Genomic DNA, 21,350 nt, shown 5'->3' with positions numbered 1-21,350 from the left:
GGTTATTACATAGTGGGTTGCGAGGTGTCAGCCTCCACCCCAAACCCAGCTTTTCATCCAGCATTTATAATGGTGTTAAATATAAATTAAAAACCCTTTTTAAATATAAGGGGGGTTGCACTCAGAGGCTTGCTACTGGAAAGGGGTCACCAGTACAAAAGTTTAAGAATCACTGCCCTATGAGTAGACTCTCAATTTCAGATAAATGACTACCCTTGACCTAGTTTGGATGTTCTAAAAACCATTAGCTTCATGAGGTGAGTGAAGCAGTTATAAAAAATAAGCCCAAGAAAAGTAACCCAGTTATTAGTGAAGCTATTTTTCAGATGCCAACATTTTCACAGGCTGGCAAAACTACCTTTCCAATGGTATACCATACTACGTTCGCCTGCCACTGTCCTAGGAATTTGCAGCTGAAATCCCATTTTACTTTGTAAAATTGTTCTCCAGAGTCAGAAGTTTTCTCAAACCCAAGTAAACAATGTTTTGTTCACTGTGCTAACATGGGGGAATATTAACTATATATAGTTAAAGGGACAGTGCCAATTTGGAATGCTATCTTAAAAGTAGTTCCATGTTTCATTCAGACCCTGAACAGTATAGTTCAACTCTATCATCTTCATCTTTCCCTATAAGAGGTAGACTTTCACAGGCATGCTGCTCAGTTCAATTCTTGTAGCAGACCCTGTTCAATAGAGAGAACAATATAACTTTACCAAGCTTTATTCTTAAAGGGCTGTGCTAAGGTATGGTCATGCCTGCAGTGGTTAGCTGCATGGTTATCCGTATTCACTACCAGCCATGGTAGCTGCTATAGCCATAACAGCCACATTTCTCTATGGAGGGGTAATGCAACATCTCCCCCCACCAGTTGTTCAGGGATGGAATGGAAGGAGGTCTGTCTAAAGGGAAAGCCATAAATAGCTCCAGAATCACCTGAGTACATGTGGTACAATGTACAGATGGTAAAGCTACCACTAAGTTATTGGTGCCTTGTCACTGAAAGGCAGCCTTGGGTTCAAGGCTTGACTACAGACAAAAAATGGTAACGAGGGTATCCTCAAACTTAAATTGGCTAACACAACACCCTTGATCCACACAACCATATTGTTTTCAGTAAACTACATAAGCAAATTCTCCAAGTCACTGAGATCTGGGCCGTGTGTGTGTGTGTGTATGGGAGATATTTGTCTGTAACATTACACCTCATCTTTCTCCACATTCTAGAGACATACTTATAAATGCAGTTTAAGTTCTATTTCCTGTGTGTCTTCATGTTGATTGACACTAGAATGATTCCTGGCTTCTGGCAGAGTCTGGAATTGTTAGGAAATAGCTTCAGTGTTCATGGTGATGTGAGAGAGACAATGGTGTTGAAGAGTACCTCAGCAACCTCTACTGATGACCCCATTCCTGTACATTCAGGCCCTCAAATACTCTTCTCCTATTCTGCTCCTGGTACAGTAAACTCCAAGCACAAGACAACTTACCCTGAGCTGGGTTCAGCTAAAGTCTACGGGCTTGATCTAGTAATTAGTGGATTAGGTTCTATAGCCTATGGAGGAGATCAGACTAAATCATAATGGTCCCTTCTGGTCTTAATTGTCCATGGAGATGGGGGAACCTATCTGGATAAATATGAATTGATGTCCCAAACATCAAAAAAGACAGCTGAAGAAACTCAGCTGCTGCCTCTTGAAACCATGCCCTGCTCTTTGTCTTGACTAACCATAATTTTTTTGGTGGAAAGTCATTTCTGAACACGTTAAATCTTACTGCCTCACGTTGGACAATGAAATAAGGTGGTTTGTCTCTCCCTTTATATTTGTATACTCTTTCTTCTGATTGCATTGTATCTCACTATTTCCTTATTCTGTGATCTTTGACTGCATTTGATAAAATCCTGCCTTCCTTTTTCACATTTCACCTAAGGAAGCAGTTGTTGGCACAATGGTTCTATAAGTCTACTTTATAGAATCATAGAACTGGAAGGGATCTTAAGAGGTCATCTAGTCCAGACCCCTGCACTCATGGCAGGACTGAGTATTATCTAGACCAGAGATTGGCAACCTTTGGCATATGGTGCATCAGGGAAATCTGCTGGCTGACCAGGACGGTTTGTTTACCTGCAGCGTCTGCAGGTTCGGCCGATCGCAGCTCCCACTGGTCGTGGTTCGCCGTTCCAGGCCAATGGGGGCTGCAGGAAGCAGAAACGAGCACATCCCTCGGCCCATGCTAATTCCCGCAGCCCCCACTGGCCTGGAACGGCAAACCGCGACCAGTGGGAGCTGCGATCAGCCAAACCTGCAGACTCTGCAGGTAAACAAACCGTCCTGGCCTGCCAGCACATTTCCCTGGCAGGTTGTGTGCCAAAGGTTGCTGATCTAGACCATCCCTGACAGGTGTTTGTCTCACCTGCTCTTAAAAAAAACTCCAATGGTGGAGATTCCACAACCTCCCTGGGAAATTTGTTCCAGTACTTACCCACCCTGACAGGAAATTTTTCCTAATGTCCAACCTTAACCACCTTTGCTGCAATTTAAGACCATTGCTTCTTGTCCTATCCTCAAAGGTTAAGGAGAACAATTTTTCTCCTTCCTCTTTGTAACAACCTTTTATATATTTGAAAACTGTTATGTCCCCTCTCAGTCTTCTCTTCTCCAGACTAAACAAACCCAATTTTTTCAGTCTTTCCTCATAGGTCATTTTTGTTCCTCTTCTCTGGACTTTATCCAGGTTGTCCACAACTTTTCTGAAATGTGGCACCCAGAACTGGACACACTACTCCAGTTGAGGCCTAATCAGCAGAGTAAAGCAGAAGAATTACTTCTTGTGTCTTGCTTACAACACTCCTGTTAATACGTTCCAGAATGATGTTTGCGTTTTTTACAAGTGTTACACTGTTCACTCTCATTCAGGTTGTGATCCACTATGACCCTGAGATCCCTTTGTGTAGAACTCCTTCCCAGGCAGTCATTTCCCATTTTGTATGTGTGTAACTGATTGTTCCTTGGTAATAGGAGCATTTTGCATTTGTCTTTATTGAATTTCATCCTCTTTACTTCAGACCATTTCTCAAGATCATTTTGAATTTTAATCCTATTCTTGCACTTGCAACCCCTCCCAGCTTGGTATCATTTGCAAACTTTAAGTGTACTCTCTATGCCGTTACCTAAATCACTGATGAAGATATTGAACAGAACCAATCCCAGAAATGATCCCTGTGGGACCCCACTCAATATGCCCTTCCAGCTTGACTGTGAACCACTGATGATTATACTCTAGGAAGTTTTCCAACTAGTTATGCACCACCTTATAGTAGCTCCATGTACGTTGTATTTCTCTAGTTTATTAGGATCAGCTGCAGCTACCCGTTGCTCTGCCTGATGCAAGCAGAACCTCTGGAGTGTTCAAAAAATGGTGACTTTATTATGTCATCCGCTCAGCTTCTCTCTTCCTGAGTTGGAGCAGGAGCCCACATGCAAGGATGGGCAGAGAAATAACTGGACATGCCATGGCCATGTAGAGGCAGCCTATTTGCATAAATGCAGTTTGGGTGCACACCATACTATAAAAAAATTTAAAACCCACAAACTTTAGTCCTAAACTCTTCATTATTAGTTATAAAAAAATTAACTTCAACACAAAGTCCTAATTAGTGACCAGAGTAAATTTCTGTTGCAATATAGCATAGTATTTAATAATACAGAAATAAGTTGTTTTACATTGTTTTGCTGTATCTTCCTACATAGCAATTTAACATTTAAAAATAATCAAGTTAAAATATACATTTAAAGTGTGCCCTGTATTGCATTTAGTTTTCTCATCCTTTGGAATTGCTTCACATTTTGTTTATCAGAGCATTTTAATTAACACAGGGAAAAAAAATACAGCCAGGCCCCAAGTTATACAATCATTAGTATATGTAAATAGTTTTTTGTTGATTTTATCTCTCTATTGTTTCAGAGTTAGCACTGAGGTAAAGTATTGTTTGGCAAACATGTTCCCCAACCATCGAGAAACAAACTTTAAAAGCTTATAAGATTTAAAAAAAAACCAAATAACCAGTTTCTCACTAGATGAGAACACATTTTTTAGTTCTCAACAGCTAAAGAGCGAAAAGAAAGAGGACCAATCTGATCAACTAACACAGGTTCCAATTTGTGCAGAGGAACAACAAAAGCATAGGTTAGAGCCTTTTAGTGACATTTCTGAGCTTAATAATTCTAGAGGAAAAAGTTTATTTTCAATTTTTCATTCATTTTTATTAAATTTTAAATTAAATTTAAAAATCTGAAGCCCCCCACAATCCTCAAGTCAGCTAAAATGGTTTCTATTGATTTTGCTTTAAATTTATCCTCAGCATCTCTGTCTTTGAGAGTAGTTATGAGTCCAGCTGGGAATACTTCAGAGAAAAACAGCAGCATAAAGGAAACAAAAAACAATAAGAAGAATAAGCTTTAAGTTTCCTTGAAGATTGGCAGAAAGGAAATTTAAAGCCTATTCTATAAAACCACATGCTTCTCCTTTTATGAAGACAGCTCCTGTGGCTACTTCAAAAAGACATCAAAGGCCATAATTGAAACAGTGACATTTCAGATGATGCTGAGATTTTAGGATCCAGTGCTTTCTATTCATTTTGAGTGAATTTAAGCAAAACAAACAGTTTTTAAAAAAATAAGACCTATTTTAAATTGCTTAGAAACACAAAAATATTAGAGATACATTTGAATGTTGTACCTACCAACTATTGTTATAAATAACTCCTAGGATTACTGTAATAGAAAGATTAGAGTCACAACATATTCAGCCACAAATATAGAATATTTATAGCATTTACGTTATTGTTTTCACCACCCTCACAGTTTACGATAGCATATTACTCTTTTAGTATATGTACCTTTATTTTACAGTCTGATTTTTTGGCTGTGCTGGGAAGTAAATTACATAAAAACAATATTTCACATTTATATAGTTAGTATTTTTTTATAAACATCAACTCTCACAACAGTACTATGAGGTAGGAAGTAGTATTTTCCCCATTTAACAGCTGGAGAAACTGATGCAGAGATGTTGAGGGACTTGTCCAAGGCCACAGAGAAGAGCCAAACCGAGAAATCAGGATTTCCTGGTTTCCCACTCCCTTGCTCAAACCTCAGCCACAACCCCTCTCTAAATGAAACTACTAATTAGCCCCAGACCTCACTTCCAGTAAACAGGAATTCATAAAACACAATCTAATCTCATTTATTAAGTCTCCTTACACCCAACAAGCACTGGTTTGAAAGATGCTCCCTATTCGTCAAAGTGCTGAATTATGAAAGTCTGTTGATTAGAATGCAAGAGCCTTCAAAATTATCTCCTTACTTTTTAGTCCACAGTACCAAAGTACTTTTAGGCTACTTTGTTCAAGAAAGTGCTCAGTGTTCAGTTAGATTTCAATCCCCTGATTACAGAAATTATATAAATTCCTTTAAAATGTCAGCAGCTAAGTAAGAACAGCTTGTGTTCAGAAAGGACCAAATCCTGGTTCGCTTAAGTCAATACAAGTTTTGCTACTTACTTCAGTATCCTCTGAAATATGACTTCACATCCGGAACAGGATTTGATCCCTCCCATGCATAGAGAAGTGCAAATGCTTAGGCACAATTCAGTCAAAATGTATATTCTTTTCCAGTGCAGCAGAAGCAATACAAAGGCATATATGTTCTTCCCAAATGCTTTGAAGACAGATATTTATCACTGCAAGGTTCTCTAGAACTCCCAGATACAGAGTTCTAGAGAACCTTGCAGTGATAAATATCTGTCTTCAAAGCATTTGGGAAGAACAGTAATATGGCAGCTAGGTCTCCCATTTTTCAACTCAGTTAAATAAACCAGAAAAAAATGCCCTTTCATCTGAGGGTGAACTCAGCGCTCCAACTTCAAGTAGCTGCATCAAGAGTTGCGGTTGCTCAGCCCACCTACAACTGGGTCCAAATGGTTTAGTGGATGTCTTAGAAGGCCAGGATAGGACACAATCTAATATAAATTACTAATAGGTTGCTTCATCCATATTGTCATCACTGCCAGCACCAAAGTCATCGCCATCTTCAAAATATGAAGCAATATAGTCGTTTTCCTAAATGAAAATACATTATAGATCAAAATACTTTAAGTTACTGATGTAGATGAAACAATTAAATGCACTGTTATTAAACGAGGCACATTGCCTCATAATCCTAATCAGGAGAATACAGTATGATTTTGAAAGAAGAATATACAGGGATACATCCTCCTTTCCTAGTTTGATGAGAGAGGAAAAGACCTACATTTTGGGATGTTTAAAGTTTGATTGTCTATACATGGACACACTCATGGTGCCTTGAATGCTTTCTTTGCTGGAGGAGCTACAGTTACCTAAGGTCATGAGCCATTTGGATCACACTCCAATGCAGCCTGAGATATAATCTGGATCTTTTTTTTTTTTCTTTTTTTTTAAATCTTCTGTTGTTTTCAGATGCCAACAGCCACCATAACATTGGGGAACTAAGACAAATAGTTTGAAAGCATGTTATGAAAAACTGTCTTAGATCTTTGTAAAAGTATCACTATAAACTTGCTGCGCTTTATCAGTGATACAAATAAATAATGACATCCACTCTTAGTGCCAGGACTCACTTCTAACTGCTGAAACAAGATTTTGCAAGATTTTGGTGATACTAACATATCTAACAGAACCTCTTAAAATCAATCACCGCACTAAGCAGCATAATGTGCAGCTAGTCCACGTAATAGTGCCTTTCTCATACCAACTTTTCCTCTAATGCAGAACAGCTAACAACTTTGTTGGTACACGTGGTTTCAGTCATCATTCCTGTCACCATATTTACCTCTAACAAATAGGGTCTGTTTTGTTAGAGCTAGAAAAGGAACCAGTACCTCTTCATGTTCCTCTTCATCATATTCTTCTTGTTCATTTGCTGCTGCTTCTTCTTCCTCTTCATCCTCTTTGTCTTTTTCTTTCTCCTTTTCCTCATCAGATTTTTCTTCGTCACCTTTCTTTTCCAACTCCTGTCACAAGTTAGAACATGTTAAGGAGTCTATCAACAACATATCCTCCACGCTATCAAAATGCAGAGTTTAGTTTTGTTGTATTGCAACTAATAATAATAATAATGCAACTAACCAAACAATGGTGTAAAAATAACAGGCAATTATGTTGCTTACCAAAATGCCAGGATTTTCCTAGGACTTATTAGATCGAATACTAGCCATTATGTTTTTAGCACATTTGGTGTAGTACTACAGTGCTGAATTCTCTTCCCCGTTATCTTAGGATAAAGTGGTAGTTATTTGTGCAGGCACACATGGTGCTTTATAAGACAAAGAACACCACATAACATCTGCTCCAATATGCGTACGTACTAAATCAGACAAAGACACACAGGGCAACTCTGCCTCTCAACCTCTTAATACCATTGTGTGCAACACATACGTCTACAATTATGATCAAAATTTCCTCCCAATTTGCCTAGCCATTGCCTCCAAATGTCCCCTTCTCACGCCCTCTCTTCTCAACTCACTACATGGGTTTATTTGCAACACTGGTAGGTTGAGAGGGCACTGATAGATCTCTCCTTCCCTTTGGGATCACTGATAGATCTCTCCTTCCCATGTCTTCAGACACCATACAGTCATGTGTCACCAAGGCACGGCAAAACAAGACCAGACCTGACCAGAGAAATGGCTAAAATGTGAGAAGTCCCACCCAATGTAGGATGATTGAGATGTAACAGCTATTGAATTCTCTTTCTGCAGCTTTATTCCTGGGGGAATTCTGTGTCACTGCACATGCACACAATTCATGTCCCTCGCAGATTTCTTTGCTTCCCTGCAGAAAAATGACTTCCGATGGGGAAGCAAAGGGAAGCCACACCTCTCCAGAGCAGTGCAGGCAGGTCAGTTCAGGCACCTGGAGCAGCCACTAGAGACGTAAATCACCTCTGGGAGCAGGGCGGGATCTGGCCAGTCATGAGTGTGAGAGTGGCACACTGTCCCTCTTGCTTGCTATTGCGCCATGCTCAGTGTGGAGGGGCAGGGCTTTGGGGTGTTTCTGAGGAGGTAGGCATGGGACAGACTCTCTCTACTCAGGCAGAGCAGAATGTAGCAGCCTGCCTGCTTAGTGAATTGTTGCCATTGTCCTGTGAATTCCCCCAGGAGTATAAAAGAAGTGTAAAAGTTGTAAGGCTCCTTTACATTGCCAGACTAGTGTAAAGGACAATATGGCTTATAAATGCTTATGGTGCTTTAGTGATTAGAACTGGTCTAAATGGACTGAAAAAATTTCCTATTAAAATGTGCTCCATGAACTGTTTATTACTGACCTTTCTGGAGTTTGATTCCCCAGCTTCACTTGCTCTTTAGTTGCCTATGATGTAACACTGAGCATATGACTGCATATATTTGTTGACTAATAACTAGAAATAAAGGATCAAACCTAGCTACATTACTATTAGGCAAGGGGGGTTGGGGATTTTCTTCAATGCTCCCCACGCCAAATCTCCATCCATGGTATTGTAGTTTAAATAAATTGCCTAAATAATTGAAACCAGAGTGTTTATATTGCATTATTTTGACAAATAAAACATGCAGAATTTTAAAATACTGTGCACAGCATTTTTTATTTTTTGGTGCAGAATTCCCCCGGGAGTAAGCATGTATTGCACAACAGAGGCTATACAGAGAAACTGCATCTTTTGCATCAAGTAGGTCTTACCTCAATTTTTTTCAACACATCCACATGACTTGTGGGTGTGGCAACTTTTGCCTTTTTCGTTTTTTCACCTGCTGAAGTAAAATAATAAGTTACTTAATTTACCTTCTTAATTCCTACATGGAAAATACACATTACTCACTGTTAGAGATTACAGCACTGTTAACATCTGTCATGGCAAATTAATGTAATGTCTGTGCTATATCCTTACTTTACAGTTGCAAATCCTTTACCCTGCACTGAATTGCAATAGCCCAATTTATGTAAATGCTGCACTTTTCCCTAATTCGGGCAGATCTGAAACTCAACTTTGAATAGGCATTTGTCCAAATTGTGATATTAAGCTTCAGTCAAATAATTTTCAAACATATATTCAAAGCTGGTTAAGAACGTACAGAAGAAAATACGTATTATTGTCATTTTCCATCTTCTTAAATATATTAGAAACCCCTGGAATATCATTTTAATTCTTGTTCAGCATATGTAGCTTCAAGATCATAGTAGGTGTTTGTAGTAGGCTGGCAGTCCTCACTTTCAAACATCCTGCCATCTTAACAGCTGTTGATCCAGCTGAGAAAGGGCTAGGTTGCTTCTGCTGACTCCAGGTTGCTTATTACATGGATGTAAGTGAAGTAGATCTATCTCTTCAGGGAGAAATAACCTAGGGTGTTGGCTAAGCAACCTTGACATCCTGTAGAATCCTGTAGAAAAGCAATCCTGTAGAAAAGGCTTGAGATGACCTTTACTTTCTTTCATTCTTTGTTAATAAAACCAAACCCCACAAAGGAGTGAACTTTTAATTTTACATAGGTACGTGCACTTTGTTTAAAACCAAGCTATTTAAGGGTCTTGCCTACAGTATAACTGTAAAATAATGACTCCCAAGAGGCAGCTCCATTTTTGGAATGACAAAGTAGACACCGAGCACTTTAGGCCCTAATTTTCAAAAATGTCAAGTCCCATCTGACTATCAAAAAGTACTAAGTTGTCAATGGAAAAGCCAAGAATAGAACTCAGATCTTTAGATCCCAAGTCCTCTACTTTACCCACTAGACAAGGATTTCTCAAATGGGGATATAGCATTAATTCCTCTTTATGTGATAACCTATAAACTGCAAAATTATAGAGATGGCAGTCATAATGCCATAGTAGAAAAGGAGCTGAGATTTGCACTTGTAGTTGGGATTCAACTTCTTTGTCTTGTAAGAAGAATGCAACATAACCTCTCTAGAATTACAAGACTTACTCTTCACTTATTGAACAATGAGGATAGGAACTTATAGAAAGTGTTGGAAGCTGTGTGCAGGTACACTAGAACACAACCTGATTGTGTTTTATCTGGACTAGCTTTTGAGAAAAGACTAAAGACTGACAGAAAGATATAGATTCTACTATGCAGGAAGCATTTGTCATTGACAGTGCTGATGTTCACTTGAATATTTTATCTAGATAGGGATGCTGTGGCAACGAGGAAATATTTTTAGCATACGTCTAACAATCCAACACAGTACATCTTTGATGCAAGTGGAGCTACTATGTAATAATTTATTAACTGTATGTTGACCTGATTGTGAGGATGCTTGTTTCTGAATATACTGGTTTAGTTTTATAGAGAGCTATAAGGAAAGCAAACAGGAAGGAAACAGAATGGCTTAAGATAAGCCACTTCTCCAAAAACATTTGAGGGTTGTTAAAAAACAATGCCACTAAGGAAAAGGCCTGGGAAGCGGAAGATATATAGCAGTTTAAAAAGAAACTCTCAGGAGAGGGTTGGGGTTTTTTTTTGTTTTTTTGGAGGTGGGTGGGGGAGAAGAGTTGTTCAGGAGAACCAGGTCGATATACAGACACTTGCTGGGCGGGGAGGAGGACGGGGGGCGGACGGGTGGTCTGAAGCAGTTAGGCCTTCCTAGGTCACCATCACAGGACGGCAGGGTTTTAGGCATGTAAAACTATTATCTTACAATCCTTTTTCTCTAAACGCTTTGTTCTTTCTGTTAAAATAAATAATATGTTGGTTCTAAGGCGACTGGTCACTACATACACCTGGTCAGTTTCTCAAAGGGCAGAACCAAAGACGCCAAACACAGTTGCACCTGCTGGGTACGCATGGTTGAAATACATCATGATGTAGCGAAGGGCATGGTCTCAGAGAGGCAGAACTGCAGAATTCCACCCCTGGGAGGTAAAGGCATGAATCCTAAAACATGACGGGGTGCACTCAGAGACCAGAAAACGGACAGAGGTGCAACTAGCCCTTTAACCATGGCAATGTCATTATCCAGAAGTAAAAGTCACTCTCAGCAACATATATAGTTAGAATGGGCAAAGCAAGTTGGGTTGGATTCCAAGATAGAAAAACTAACTTGCGCTAAGAGGGGAAAACCCAAAACTCACCCTCTTCTAAAAACACACACATTTGACTTGATTATAATGTGTTATCTAGATCAGTGAGGCTCAAACAGGTGTCCTTACTCCAGCAGATCCATGAGTCATGTCCGGGGGGGCCTCCACCCTCGCTGATCAACTCCTCCCCTTCCCTCCTAGTGCCTCTTGCACATCACAGAACAGCCGTTCAGTGGCGTACAGGAGGGGCTGGGAGGCGGAGCAGGGACAGGGTGCGCTCAGGGAAGGAAAGAGGCGGGGTAGAGGAATGGCAGGAAGAGGTGGGGCCTTGGGAAAGCAGTGGAGTGGGGGAAGGGCCTGGGGCAGAGCAGGGGCTGAGCACCCCTATGGAAAGTTAGAAGCTGGCTTGTGGGTCCACAAAAACTTTTTAAATCAAAATGGGGGTCCTGCTGAAGTCTGAGAACCACTGATCCAGATTATTGTTCTCAGAGTATGCCAGAATGATGTAATGGCCACCTTTCTACAAACCTCTGCAGACTATGTTTTCTGAAAGGCTTATATACATATATTTTGTAAAGGAATCTGTATCTTTCTTATGTTCACAGAAGTTAAACTGTTCAGTTGATTTTTGTTGTTGATATTAAAGAGAAAAATGGTCACTTTTGGTGTGAGATCAAATTAATAAAAATGTATCTTAAAGGCAGTGACTTTGAGCCTATGTTTATGGTCATCATTTAATGTCACTCGAGCAAAGGGACAAATCAGCAGCTGATTTTCTTAGGATCTGGGAGAGCCAATTACTGGCTCAAAGTCTGTGTAAATACAGCACTAATTACACTTTTGAACAACAGCTATATACTGGTTATTCTTCTTTGGCGATCCTGACAATAAGAATTTAATTTCCAGGAGAATGCTTGCACTCTACTTTTAGTACCATGCTTCTCAGTGAGGCTCTTAAAAGGAACAAAGCTTCCAGATGAGCCAGTCTCCATGACTACTGCACAGTCACTTTTCTGTGTTCTATTTTATCCTTGAACTGAAAGATGACTCACTACAGACTTGGACAAGGGGTAATGAAAGTAAATAATTATACGTAACAGACATCTAGGTATCAGTCAAAGGGTTGCTTCACATCAACAAAACAATAGTTCTCCAGAGAAAATTGGAATAATGGTCATGCATGCCGGGGAACACTGAAAAATAAATACATTTTATGACATTTTGTAGTGAAAATTAAACTGCTTTCTCTTTCAGAGCAACCAATACCAGCTCTAACTGCTGTTGAAGGATCTGGTTCACAATTCTGTCAAAGAGAGCTGAAAATAAACAGAAAAAGGAAAAATAGGGAAAAGCAGAAGTTACATTTATTCACACACAAAAACTAAAACAAACAGAAGAGCCAACCAAATCACAAGCAGGAACACAAATCATGGAGTATGGGAAAACAGCGGTGAAAGATGTTTGCAAACTTCTGAAAGCAACAGCAAAAGAATACAAGTATTTTTTAAATAACTCAGTGCTACCCCATCAGCATTCAAAGACATATTGGTATGCAAAGCAGGAAATGCAGATACACCAGCTCCAATAACAGGTTTCAGAGTAACAGCCGTGTTAGTCTGTATTCGCAAAAAGAAAAGGAGTACTTGTGGCACCTTAGAGACTAACCAATTTATTTGAGCATAAGCTTTCGTGAGCTACAGCTCACTTCATCCGATGCAACAATAAGCTCCAATAAGTTCACTATTATTTTCTTTAAAATATCAAAATTTAGTTTTTGGTAGTTCTGAAAACATCCTATAAAACAATAAACAGACCAGTCAAATAATGTTTAAAAAAAAAATCCTAGTCAAAATGTTTCAAAAATTATTACCACTGTTTTATTTTCAACCAGCTCTAACAATTGTCTCTCTCACATATAATTGCTAGGCACTGAATGCTCCTTAAAACTACAACAGCTACCTTTTTTGGTCTTTTTCCTTGGCTTCATCTCTCTTGGGAGCCTTCTCCAATCTGCAAAAGAAATAATTTTAATATATAGGAACTATTATTTATTTGTATTACATTAGTGCCCAAAGGACCCAAGGAGGGTTGGGGTCCTAATGTTCTTGGTGCAGTACAAATACAGACCCTGATACTGAAACAGGCTCAAATTTTTGGTATCCAACTAGTCCCACTAAAGTAAACACAGTACCTGAAGTGTACTTGAAGTTTAGCCCTAGTATAAAGATTTACAGAATCAGGCCCATAGAACAAAAAAGAGTTTCTTCCCCAAAGAAGCAACCGAAGTTCAGACATAAGTGAACCTAATAACCTTTAATTTACATGTAATAATTAGCTGTAGTGAAGCTATATAGATAAAGCTGAGGTGGCCTTTCCATTCCAAACCCCAAATCTTCAGATCACTGACACCACAAATTTTCATTGATTAAATTTCTCATGTTAATCCTCAGCTCAAGCTTGAATTTTTTGGGGAAAATGTGATGCAAGTCTGAGAAACTAAGTTGCAAGCAAAGGTGGAAAAAAATCAGATTTATTTTTTCAGGCAGCTCAAATACAGGTTTGTCAAGTTTGCAGTGGTAAAACATGTGTCTGCACCTCCACAAGGAATACACAATTTAGAAAGGTTGCAAATGCCATTTGACTGGCATTGTTTTAAAATGGAGAAACTGGGTGTGACGCGTGACCATTCTTTGCAGTTCACCCTAATTGAGTGACCTCAGTTGGCTCTCCTGGGACTCTGGTCACTGTGGCATAGTCTGTCTTGGATACACATTGCCACAGGTTAATTGGGTTTCTGGATCAGAACCACACGCTTGTCAAAAATTAATTTTGATATTGGAGAGTTTAAGAATTAAAAATCAGTTACAAAGAGTGAGCCATGATCATATGAAGATCTTGACAGAAAAACCCTTGAAGAATTGTGCTTACAGAGGGGGCTGGGAGCTGTGCTGATTCAGGATGGGGAAGTGGGTAAAAGGCATCCCATTGCATATCTAAGAGAAAAATTGACACCCACTGAACAACACTATGCTATGCTGTGCAACTGTGTGAGCAGTAAAGCAACTCAAACCCTATTTGTATAACAAGATGTTTACCATGTTCAGTGATCATGCTCCCTTGGTATGGTTACACAAAGCAAAAGAAACCAATTCTAGGTTACTCCGTTGCAGGAGTTTGATATGGACATAATTCATATCAAAGGAAACAGAATCTTGTGGCTGATGCCTTGTCAAGGTTGGGAGATGCTTGAGGTTTATGCAGGAGCTCTAATTAGCTCTCTTCGACATCAATCTCGCGTTGGGGCATGACCAGAAAGCGTTAAGAATCCTACAAGATAAATGACTCAAATTCAACCTTTAAAAACATATAGGTGGATAATGTTTGTGTTTTTACATATATATTGGTAGAGATCAACAATATAATCAGAGTCCCTGTCTATGCTGTATTCTGTTAATTCAGAGATCAAAAGACCATCTTAACATTTAAATGAACTGTAAACATAGGATATCACTGGATTCATCTCTCTTTGAAACGTATAGCAAATCATCTGTGAATGGTGGAAAAACAGGCAATTGCCTTACGTTAATCTGTGTGAATAATTACCGGTAATGCTTAGGAAATGGGTCCACTTCAAAGTCCACATGAGTGTCTATTGTTTGCCAAAGAACTACAAGCTGTCACAAGAAGGCCTGAAACTGTATAAAGATGTTTGGGTCCCAATCCTTTTTATCTCAGATCTGCCTGAGGCTTCATGCAGGGGAAGCCTGAGCCATAAGAACTGAGATCCCAGTCCTGACTGGACCACCCTGAATATAAACATTAGACTATAACCTATGAACTATTTCTGAAAGAACTCTTTGCATCTACAAAGCTCACCATCTCTGCTATGAATCTGAATCTTAAGATTGACTCATGTCTTTATGTATACTGATCTCTTAACCAATCCTCTCTCTTTTCTTTTTAAATAAATTGTAGGTTAGTTAATAAGAATTGGCTGTAAGCATGTATTTGGGTAAGATCTGGAATATTCATTAACCTGGGAGGTAATGTGTCCGATCCTTTGGGATTGGTAGAACTTTTTTATATGATGAATAAGATTTTCAGTAATCCTTGTCATATTTGACTTGCGTGTCTGGGTGGAGGCCTAAGGCTGGATTACTTCAAGGGAACTGTGTTGTTGGCTTCTGGGTAACCAGTGAGGTATTATAGAAGCTGTTTTGTGCTGGCTTGTTAAATCTAAGTAGTGGAATATCCATCACCTTTGGGGATTGCCTGCCCCATTCTTTGCAGTTCACCCTAATTGAATGACCTCAGTAGACTTCCCTTGGACTCTGGTCACACTGGGCATTTAAGAAAACTGGCAGATTACTCAAGATCCATGCAGAATTTCACTGTTGTAATTTACATTATTACCTGGGGTCCATTCCATGGATTCTTTTTTCATCTGCAGGTACTTTTTACTATATTTTTCAATTCCTAGAGAACAAGAAAAACCTGCAGTTATTGAATTCTATTTCATTTACATGCTATTAACCAAGGCAATCCAAACACTATTATATGCTTCCCTTGACCCAAATATACATACACACACACACACACCTTCCTTTTATACAGATGCACTTTCCATTGTGCTGATGATGAACATGTTTAACTGTACTACTGTGAGCAGTTCCCTTGAAATCAATGGGACTACTAACATGCATAAAGACTTGTCTACACTTAAACCGCTACAGCAGCACAACTGCACCCTGGTAGCACATCCGTGAAGACACTACCTACACCGATGGGAAGGTTCTCCCATTGGCGTAGGTAATCCACCTTCTCGAGAGACAGTAGCTAAGTCGACGAGAGAATTCTCCCGTCAACCTAGCGCAGTCTACACTGGGGGTTAGGTCAGTTTAACAGCATCACTCAAGTGTGGGGATTTTTCACTGAATACTTACCTACTTTCCTTGTATAGACCAGGCCCCAGCGTAGATGAGGATTTAGTCAGTTAGACCTTGCCTACATGGGAAAGTTTTACCGTTTATACTGATCTAGTATACAGGTTGGCAAAAGCTCTACTGTCGACACAGTTATACGAGCAAAAAAAGTCCTTTTGCCAGTATAGCTTATTTTATTTAGGGAACCAGTATAAGCTATATCTACATTGTGCCTCCATTAAGAAGGTTTGCTGGTATATTTATACTATGACCCCTGTCTAGTGTAGACAAAGTCTTATCTGGTATGTGGCTTTTTTCAGTATGGCTTAATCCCTTTCCCAAGCAACATAAACTTAACTGAAAAAATGCACTCATATTGGAAAAAAAAAGAGTGTCTACATGAAGAGTTATATCATTTTAAATCCACACCTTAGATTATAATGAAAAACCTTCCCATGTAGACAAGTCATCCCTCAGTAAAGAAAAACACTGAGACTGGAACTTAGGCATTCTTGAGTGTTAGTCCTTCTTTATTACTATAAACCATAATGCCTCAAAACAAAAAAAATAAATAAAATTAGAAAATTAATTTCTACTGCAGTAATGCCTAATGATTCCCAAAAAAAAAAGAAGGCCCCTGTATACTAGGCACTGTACTAACAAACCACCCCAGAGAGCTCAGAGTCTAAGATTTACACAAGACACAGAGTAAAATAATGAGACAAATTAGGATGATGGGAGGTGGAAAGGTAACAGTACATTCAACTCTAAATCAATTACATATATGACTCCCCATCACTTGGGCTTCCAGTCTGTTACCAGGGCAAATGTAAGCACAAGAGCCAAGAATATAGTGGAACAAAAGCTTATGTTTAAAACGATGGTGCCTCAAGGGGCACCTAAAGTAACTGGTGTTGGGTGTTTTTTGTATGAACTGTCAATGTCAGGAGAGGAAAAACCAGTGGCTTTGATTTCAGGATGAAGCCCATTATGGAGGAACGTTATTGCAACTGCTAACATCAGGGTAGATTTGATTTAAAACACTAGTCAGGAAGACTTGATTTAATCATGGTTTTCTACATAAAAGTGCATTCTTGTTGGTTGTTATAACCTTAATACATATTTTTTACAACTCAGAGATAGATGTAGGTTTCATTTTTAGAAGGTACACACTATACATTTTTAAACAGTGATTTATTTTGAAAACTTTTCAGATTACTTTTACAGCTATATCAGAAAATGAATGATTGTTTGTTTTTTTCATTTACTAAAGGTAACTGAAGCAGATATATGAAGTCATTGCGAGGTGAACTATCTCCAATTTAACAGGTTAATCATTAATATTTGGAGGATTTTCTTGCCATGCTGTATTAGGAGGAGAACATCACCAGACAGACATTTAAATTGTTTTATTTAACTAAAACAACAACGTTAAGTATTCTGGATTTTTTTCTTCAACTGCAAACATATAATATTTTAACAAAACAAGCATATGTTCCTTGCTTCTCACATTTATCTCCAGACTTCTTCTCCTTGTCCAGATCTATTCCGCCCCCAACAATCTTCTGTTCATTGAACTTTTTGAAACTTTGCACTTTTAGAGAGAGGTAAGGGATTGACTCTGTGTACACAAATTTGCAGAGGGACAACAGAGTTGAGGTCTGTTATTTCTCACCTCTATATATTATTTATTTATTTTAAAACATTTTTGCCGTTAACAAGCATGTTACCTCTGGAGACACAAATCCACAGTTTGAGAACTGCAAAACTAAGCATATCTGATGGTATCTTCTAGACTGAGCACTGAGTTCCATTGGGTAGATAGAAAGATTAACCTAAATAATCTACACAGAAGCCTGTGGAACCCATAAGATTGGGTCCTTAATCCATGAACTATTGGAGCTCATTTACAAAACTTTGCTTAAACATTACATGAATATATTGTCTCATACTACAGAATTAGAATTTATAATCCCTATTCCATGATAAGATATCTTTGAGCTATAATGTATCTTTGTATAGGTTTTTTCCTCAAAAAGCATTTTATCAAAAAAGTCCAATTTTATTTTTTTAAATCATTGATTTTTATCCACCCTGGCTAACATATGTAGTAAAATCTGTGTGCAACAGTAATTGATCTTAATCAACCATAGGTACCCAGCAAATCCAAACCCAGCAGCACAGCTTCTCTTATGCCACTGTAGCATAGACACTTACTACAGTGATGAAAGGGGATTTTCCATTATTGTAGTAATCCACCCCCACAAGAGGCAGTAGGTAGGTCAATGGGGTTTGGGTTGGCTTAACTACTGTTTTTCATATCTCTGAGCAACCTAGTTAGGTTGACCTAAGTTTTAGCTGTAGACCAGGCCTTCATAGTTTGTAAAGGCACCTATCTTCAAGTTAATTAAAATGTTTCAAAAGTTATCATTCATTTTCATTCAGGAGAAAGCAGGATGGACAATATTTTTCAGCATGACTGATAGTAACGATAAGTAGCAGGCAACAGAATACACTTGTGTTTAAATAATATCTTCTCAGTTCAGTTGATGGATGTTACCCCAGTACCCACACATAATTTCCCACCATATCCCAAATAAACAAGAATTAAAATTAAGCTCCTGAATCCAACAGATCAAATCATGTATTCCACAGCCTAAAATGTATATTAACATTATAAAAAATAAAAATCATACTACAAAATATTATCCACGAGTGATATTGCCAAGATGCAATATTCTCTCCCACATCTTTCTTTTGCCACCTTTGCCATTTTAAAGCATTTCATAAGAGCATTTGGTCATTTTAATCCAAGAAAACAAAAAAGGAGTGAAATACTTCTTTCACCAGTTGACTACTTAATGACTGTGTATTTGATAATCAGGGTCAGGTGTGCTGATGGGTCTAACTTCTGGAAGGAGAAACAGAGATTAGATCATCTGCTACTGCAGGATTCTTATAGCTTTGTCTATCTGGTGCTGGCCACCATCAGACACAGGATACTAAACTAAATGGACCTTCGATCTGATTGAGTATGGTAATTTCTGTGTTCCTTACAGTCCCCAACCAACATCATTTACCATACCTGGCAGTCAGGCTAGGCTCACAGGAAGATGGTGGAATTGACAAAAAAGGTTGAATAGGGAAAAAATCCACTCTGAATAATGACAGCCTTCTGTGATTGCTAGATTTTTGATACTCCTGCAGTGAAGCTGGGAGGTACTTGGGTCCTTTGTTTTCCCCAATGCAATTTTCAAAGACTTGGAAGCTTTGATTTAAACAACGCTTATCAACAAACTAATGAAAAGGTAAAACATATGTATTGGCTGTCAAATACAATATGTCAGCCAACACTGAGAAAGACAACAAATATTTTCAAAATTAAATTGCAGTTTTATAAAGGTTTAAAAAAAGGGGGACAGATACTATGGTCTAGGTGAAACACGCAAAAGGCTGGCGGTCAGGAATTCCTGATTTCTAATTCCACCTCCACCACTGATTCAAGCATTGGTAAATCTCTTCACCTCTGTCCTTCTCAGCTTTGCCATCAGTAAAACTACTTATCATACCTACCTGTCTTTCAGGGATGTTGTGAAGTTTACAATGGAGCACTGACTAATTTGGGCCGTGATAGAGTAACCTTCAACTGATTATTTTTAATTGGTATATAATATTTTAAAATAATCTGGCTACAGTTTAAAGGGTCCTTATTGGAACCTGGGCTTTTTAAAAATATATTTATATAGAGAATTCTGTGCTCCACTATTAATGATTATAAAGGCATTTTCAGCAAGGAAGAAACTGACTGACTAAACAGAGTTGTCAAATACACAAACAAAACAAATTGAGAAGAACAGACTTCTCCCAAACCCATATACTACTTTTTAGTTACAGCAAATGTAGGCATTACTTGTAATTCTCCTAGGTGCAAAAGTTTCACTATTCAGTGTCAGTACTACAGCTTGAACATATAAAGTGCTAATTATTACATTTTTCACACACAAATACATTTTGCTGTTCTAAAAATTACATTTATGCAGAACAAACCTTGATTTTCATCTTCATTTCGCATAAAATAAGGCATTTTTTTCATACTTCCTCTAAATTCTTGCTTTAAGGCCAACATATAATCCTCTTCCTCTCCCATTTTCAGAGGCACTGGCTTAAAATCTGTTGGCTGTGTAAATTATTAAGGTGCATTATTATGCTAATATCCAACACATTCAGCAACACAAAAAGCTGCAGAAAAAATGTGCTAGTTATAGAGGGGTGCGATTCTGTATTATGCTAGTTTGCAAATGTATTGTATTGTATTTTGACAATATGTTCAGAACTTTATAAAGCATATTTTTCAGTTAAATTGTAAAAAGGATTTATTTCTTTTTAATGTATCCATCCATGAAAATCTCTATCAGGAAAGAAAGAAAGAAAACAAGTATCTAAAACATTTTCTTGACTATTAAAAAACATAAAATTCTAATTCAACTGACTTTAGATCAGTGCAGCAAGGTGAAAATCATCATCCACCCCACTAGCCCTCCAAATGCAGTGCCTCAGGCTGAACCTGCTCTGAACCTCTTGCTGCTATCTTAAGTCAAAGAACAACTTCAGCAATACCTCTTCCCAAAATACAGTTGGATCTGTGCTAAACATGATTAATCTAAACAATGGGTTCTGATTTTTTTTTTTTAAATTATGCTAGTTACCTCATGGACAGTCTAATACAATTTAACAAATCTGCTGTCAAGAACAAAAAAGTCTCTTCCCACTGTGGCCTTGTCTACATTAGAGACATGGGATCTGTAAGCCTCTCACAGTGCAGCTCCATTGATGATAGCAACAGTGAGGTTGTAGCATAAACAAGACTCAGACTGTTTATACTATCATCAGACAACAGTGTAAAACACCTGAATCCTCACTGGGAGCACATGGTTACATGGACTAGTTACTTTCAAAACTGACTGATAGTGTTTAGGATTTTTCCACATGTTTAACAGTTCACCTCATTACCTGAATATGAATATGAAACACAGTACACAGACATGCAACATGCTCTTAAAATTATGCTTCTGTACTTACAGGAAACAGTGGACGGGGCTTGAATGCTACTTCAGGTAGCGTTTCACCTTTGGCAAAGCCAATTGCCTCGATGTTGAAAGTAAATGCAGCACGTCCTCTTCCTTTCCCTGACCCAGCCATTTGGAGTTACTGGAAATATTACACCCTTTGTTAGATTCTAGTTGTATCACAAAAAATAAAGCCAAAATTAAGATGGAAAAAAGTCAAAGACTAAAAAAAAGGTATTTTTCAATTGCATGACTCAGATCAAT

The 21,350-nt window shown here is 38.4% G+C and overlaps 1 protein-coding gene across 1 annotated transcript; it reads right to left on the bottom strand.

Moving 5' to 3' along the window:
• Positions 1-4,227: 4,227 nt before the first annotated feature.
• POLR3G (RNA polymerase III subunit G) lies at positions 4,228-21,340 on the bottom strand. The gene is made up of 7 exons (XM_084627697.1): positions 21,100-21,340; positions 20,068-20,197; positions 15,512-15,574; positions 13,058-13,108; positions 8,759-8,829; positions 6,922-7,053; positions 4,228-6,121 (listed from the first exon to the last, which is right to left on the bottom strand). The coding sequence occupies exons 1-7, from the start codon at positions 21,217-21,219 to the stop codon at positions 6,035-6,037; spliced, it is 654 nt and encodes a 217-aa protein (XP_084483823.1). The 5' UTR covers positions 21,220-21,340; the 3' UTR covers positions 4,228-6,034.
• Between the last annotated feature and the right edge of the window lie 10 nt (positions 21,341-21,350).

Source organism: Lepidochelys olivacea (genome assembly GCF_965140295.1).
Source record: "Lepidochelys olivacea isolate rLepOli2 genome assembly, chromosome: 5".
NCBI lineage: Eukaryota > Metazoa > Chordata > Testudines > Cheloniidae > Lepidochelys > Lepidochelys olivacea.
The sequence above is the reverse complement of the archived record's forward strand: the minus strand, read 5'-3'. Positions and strand labels throughout refer to the sequence as shown.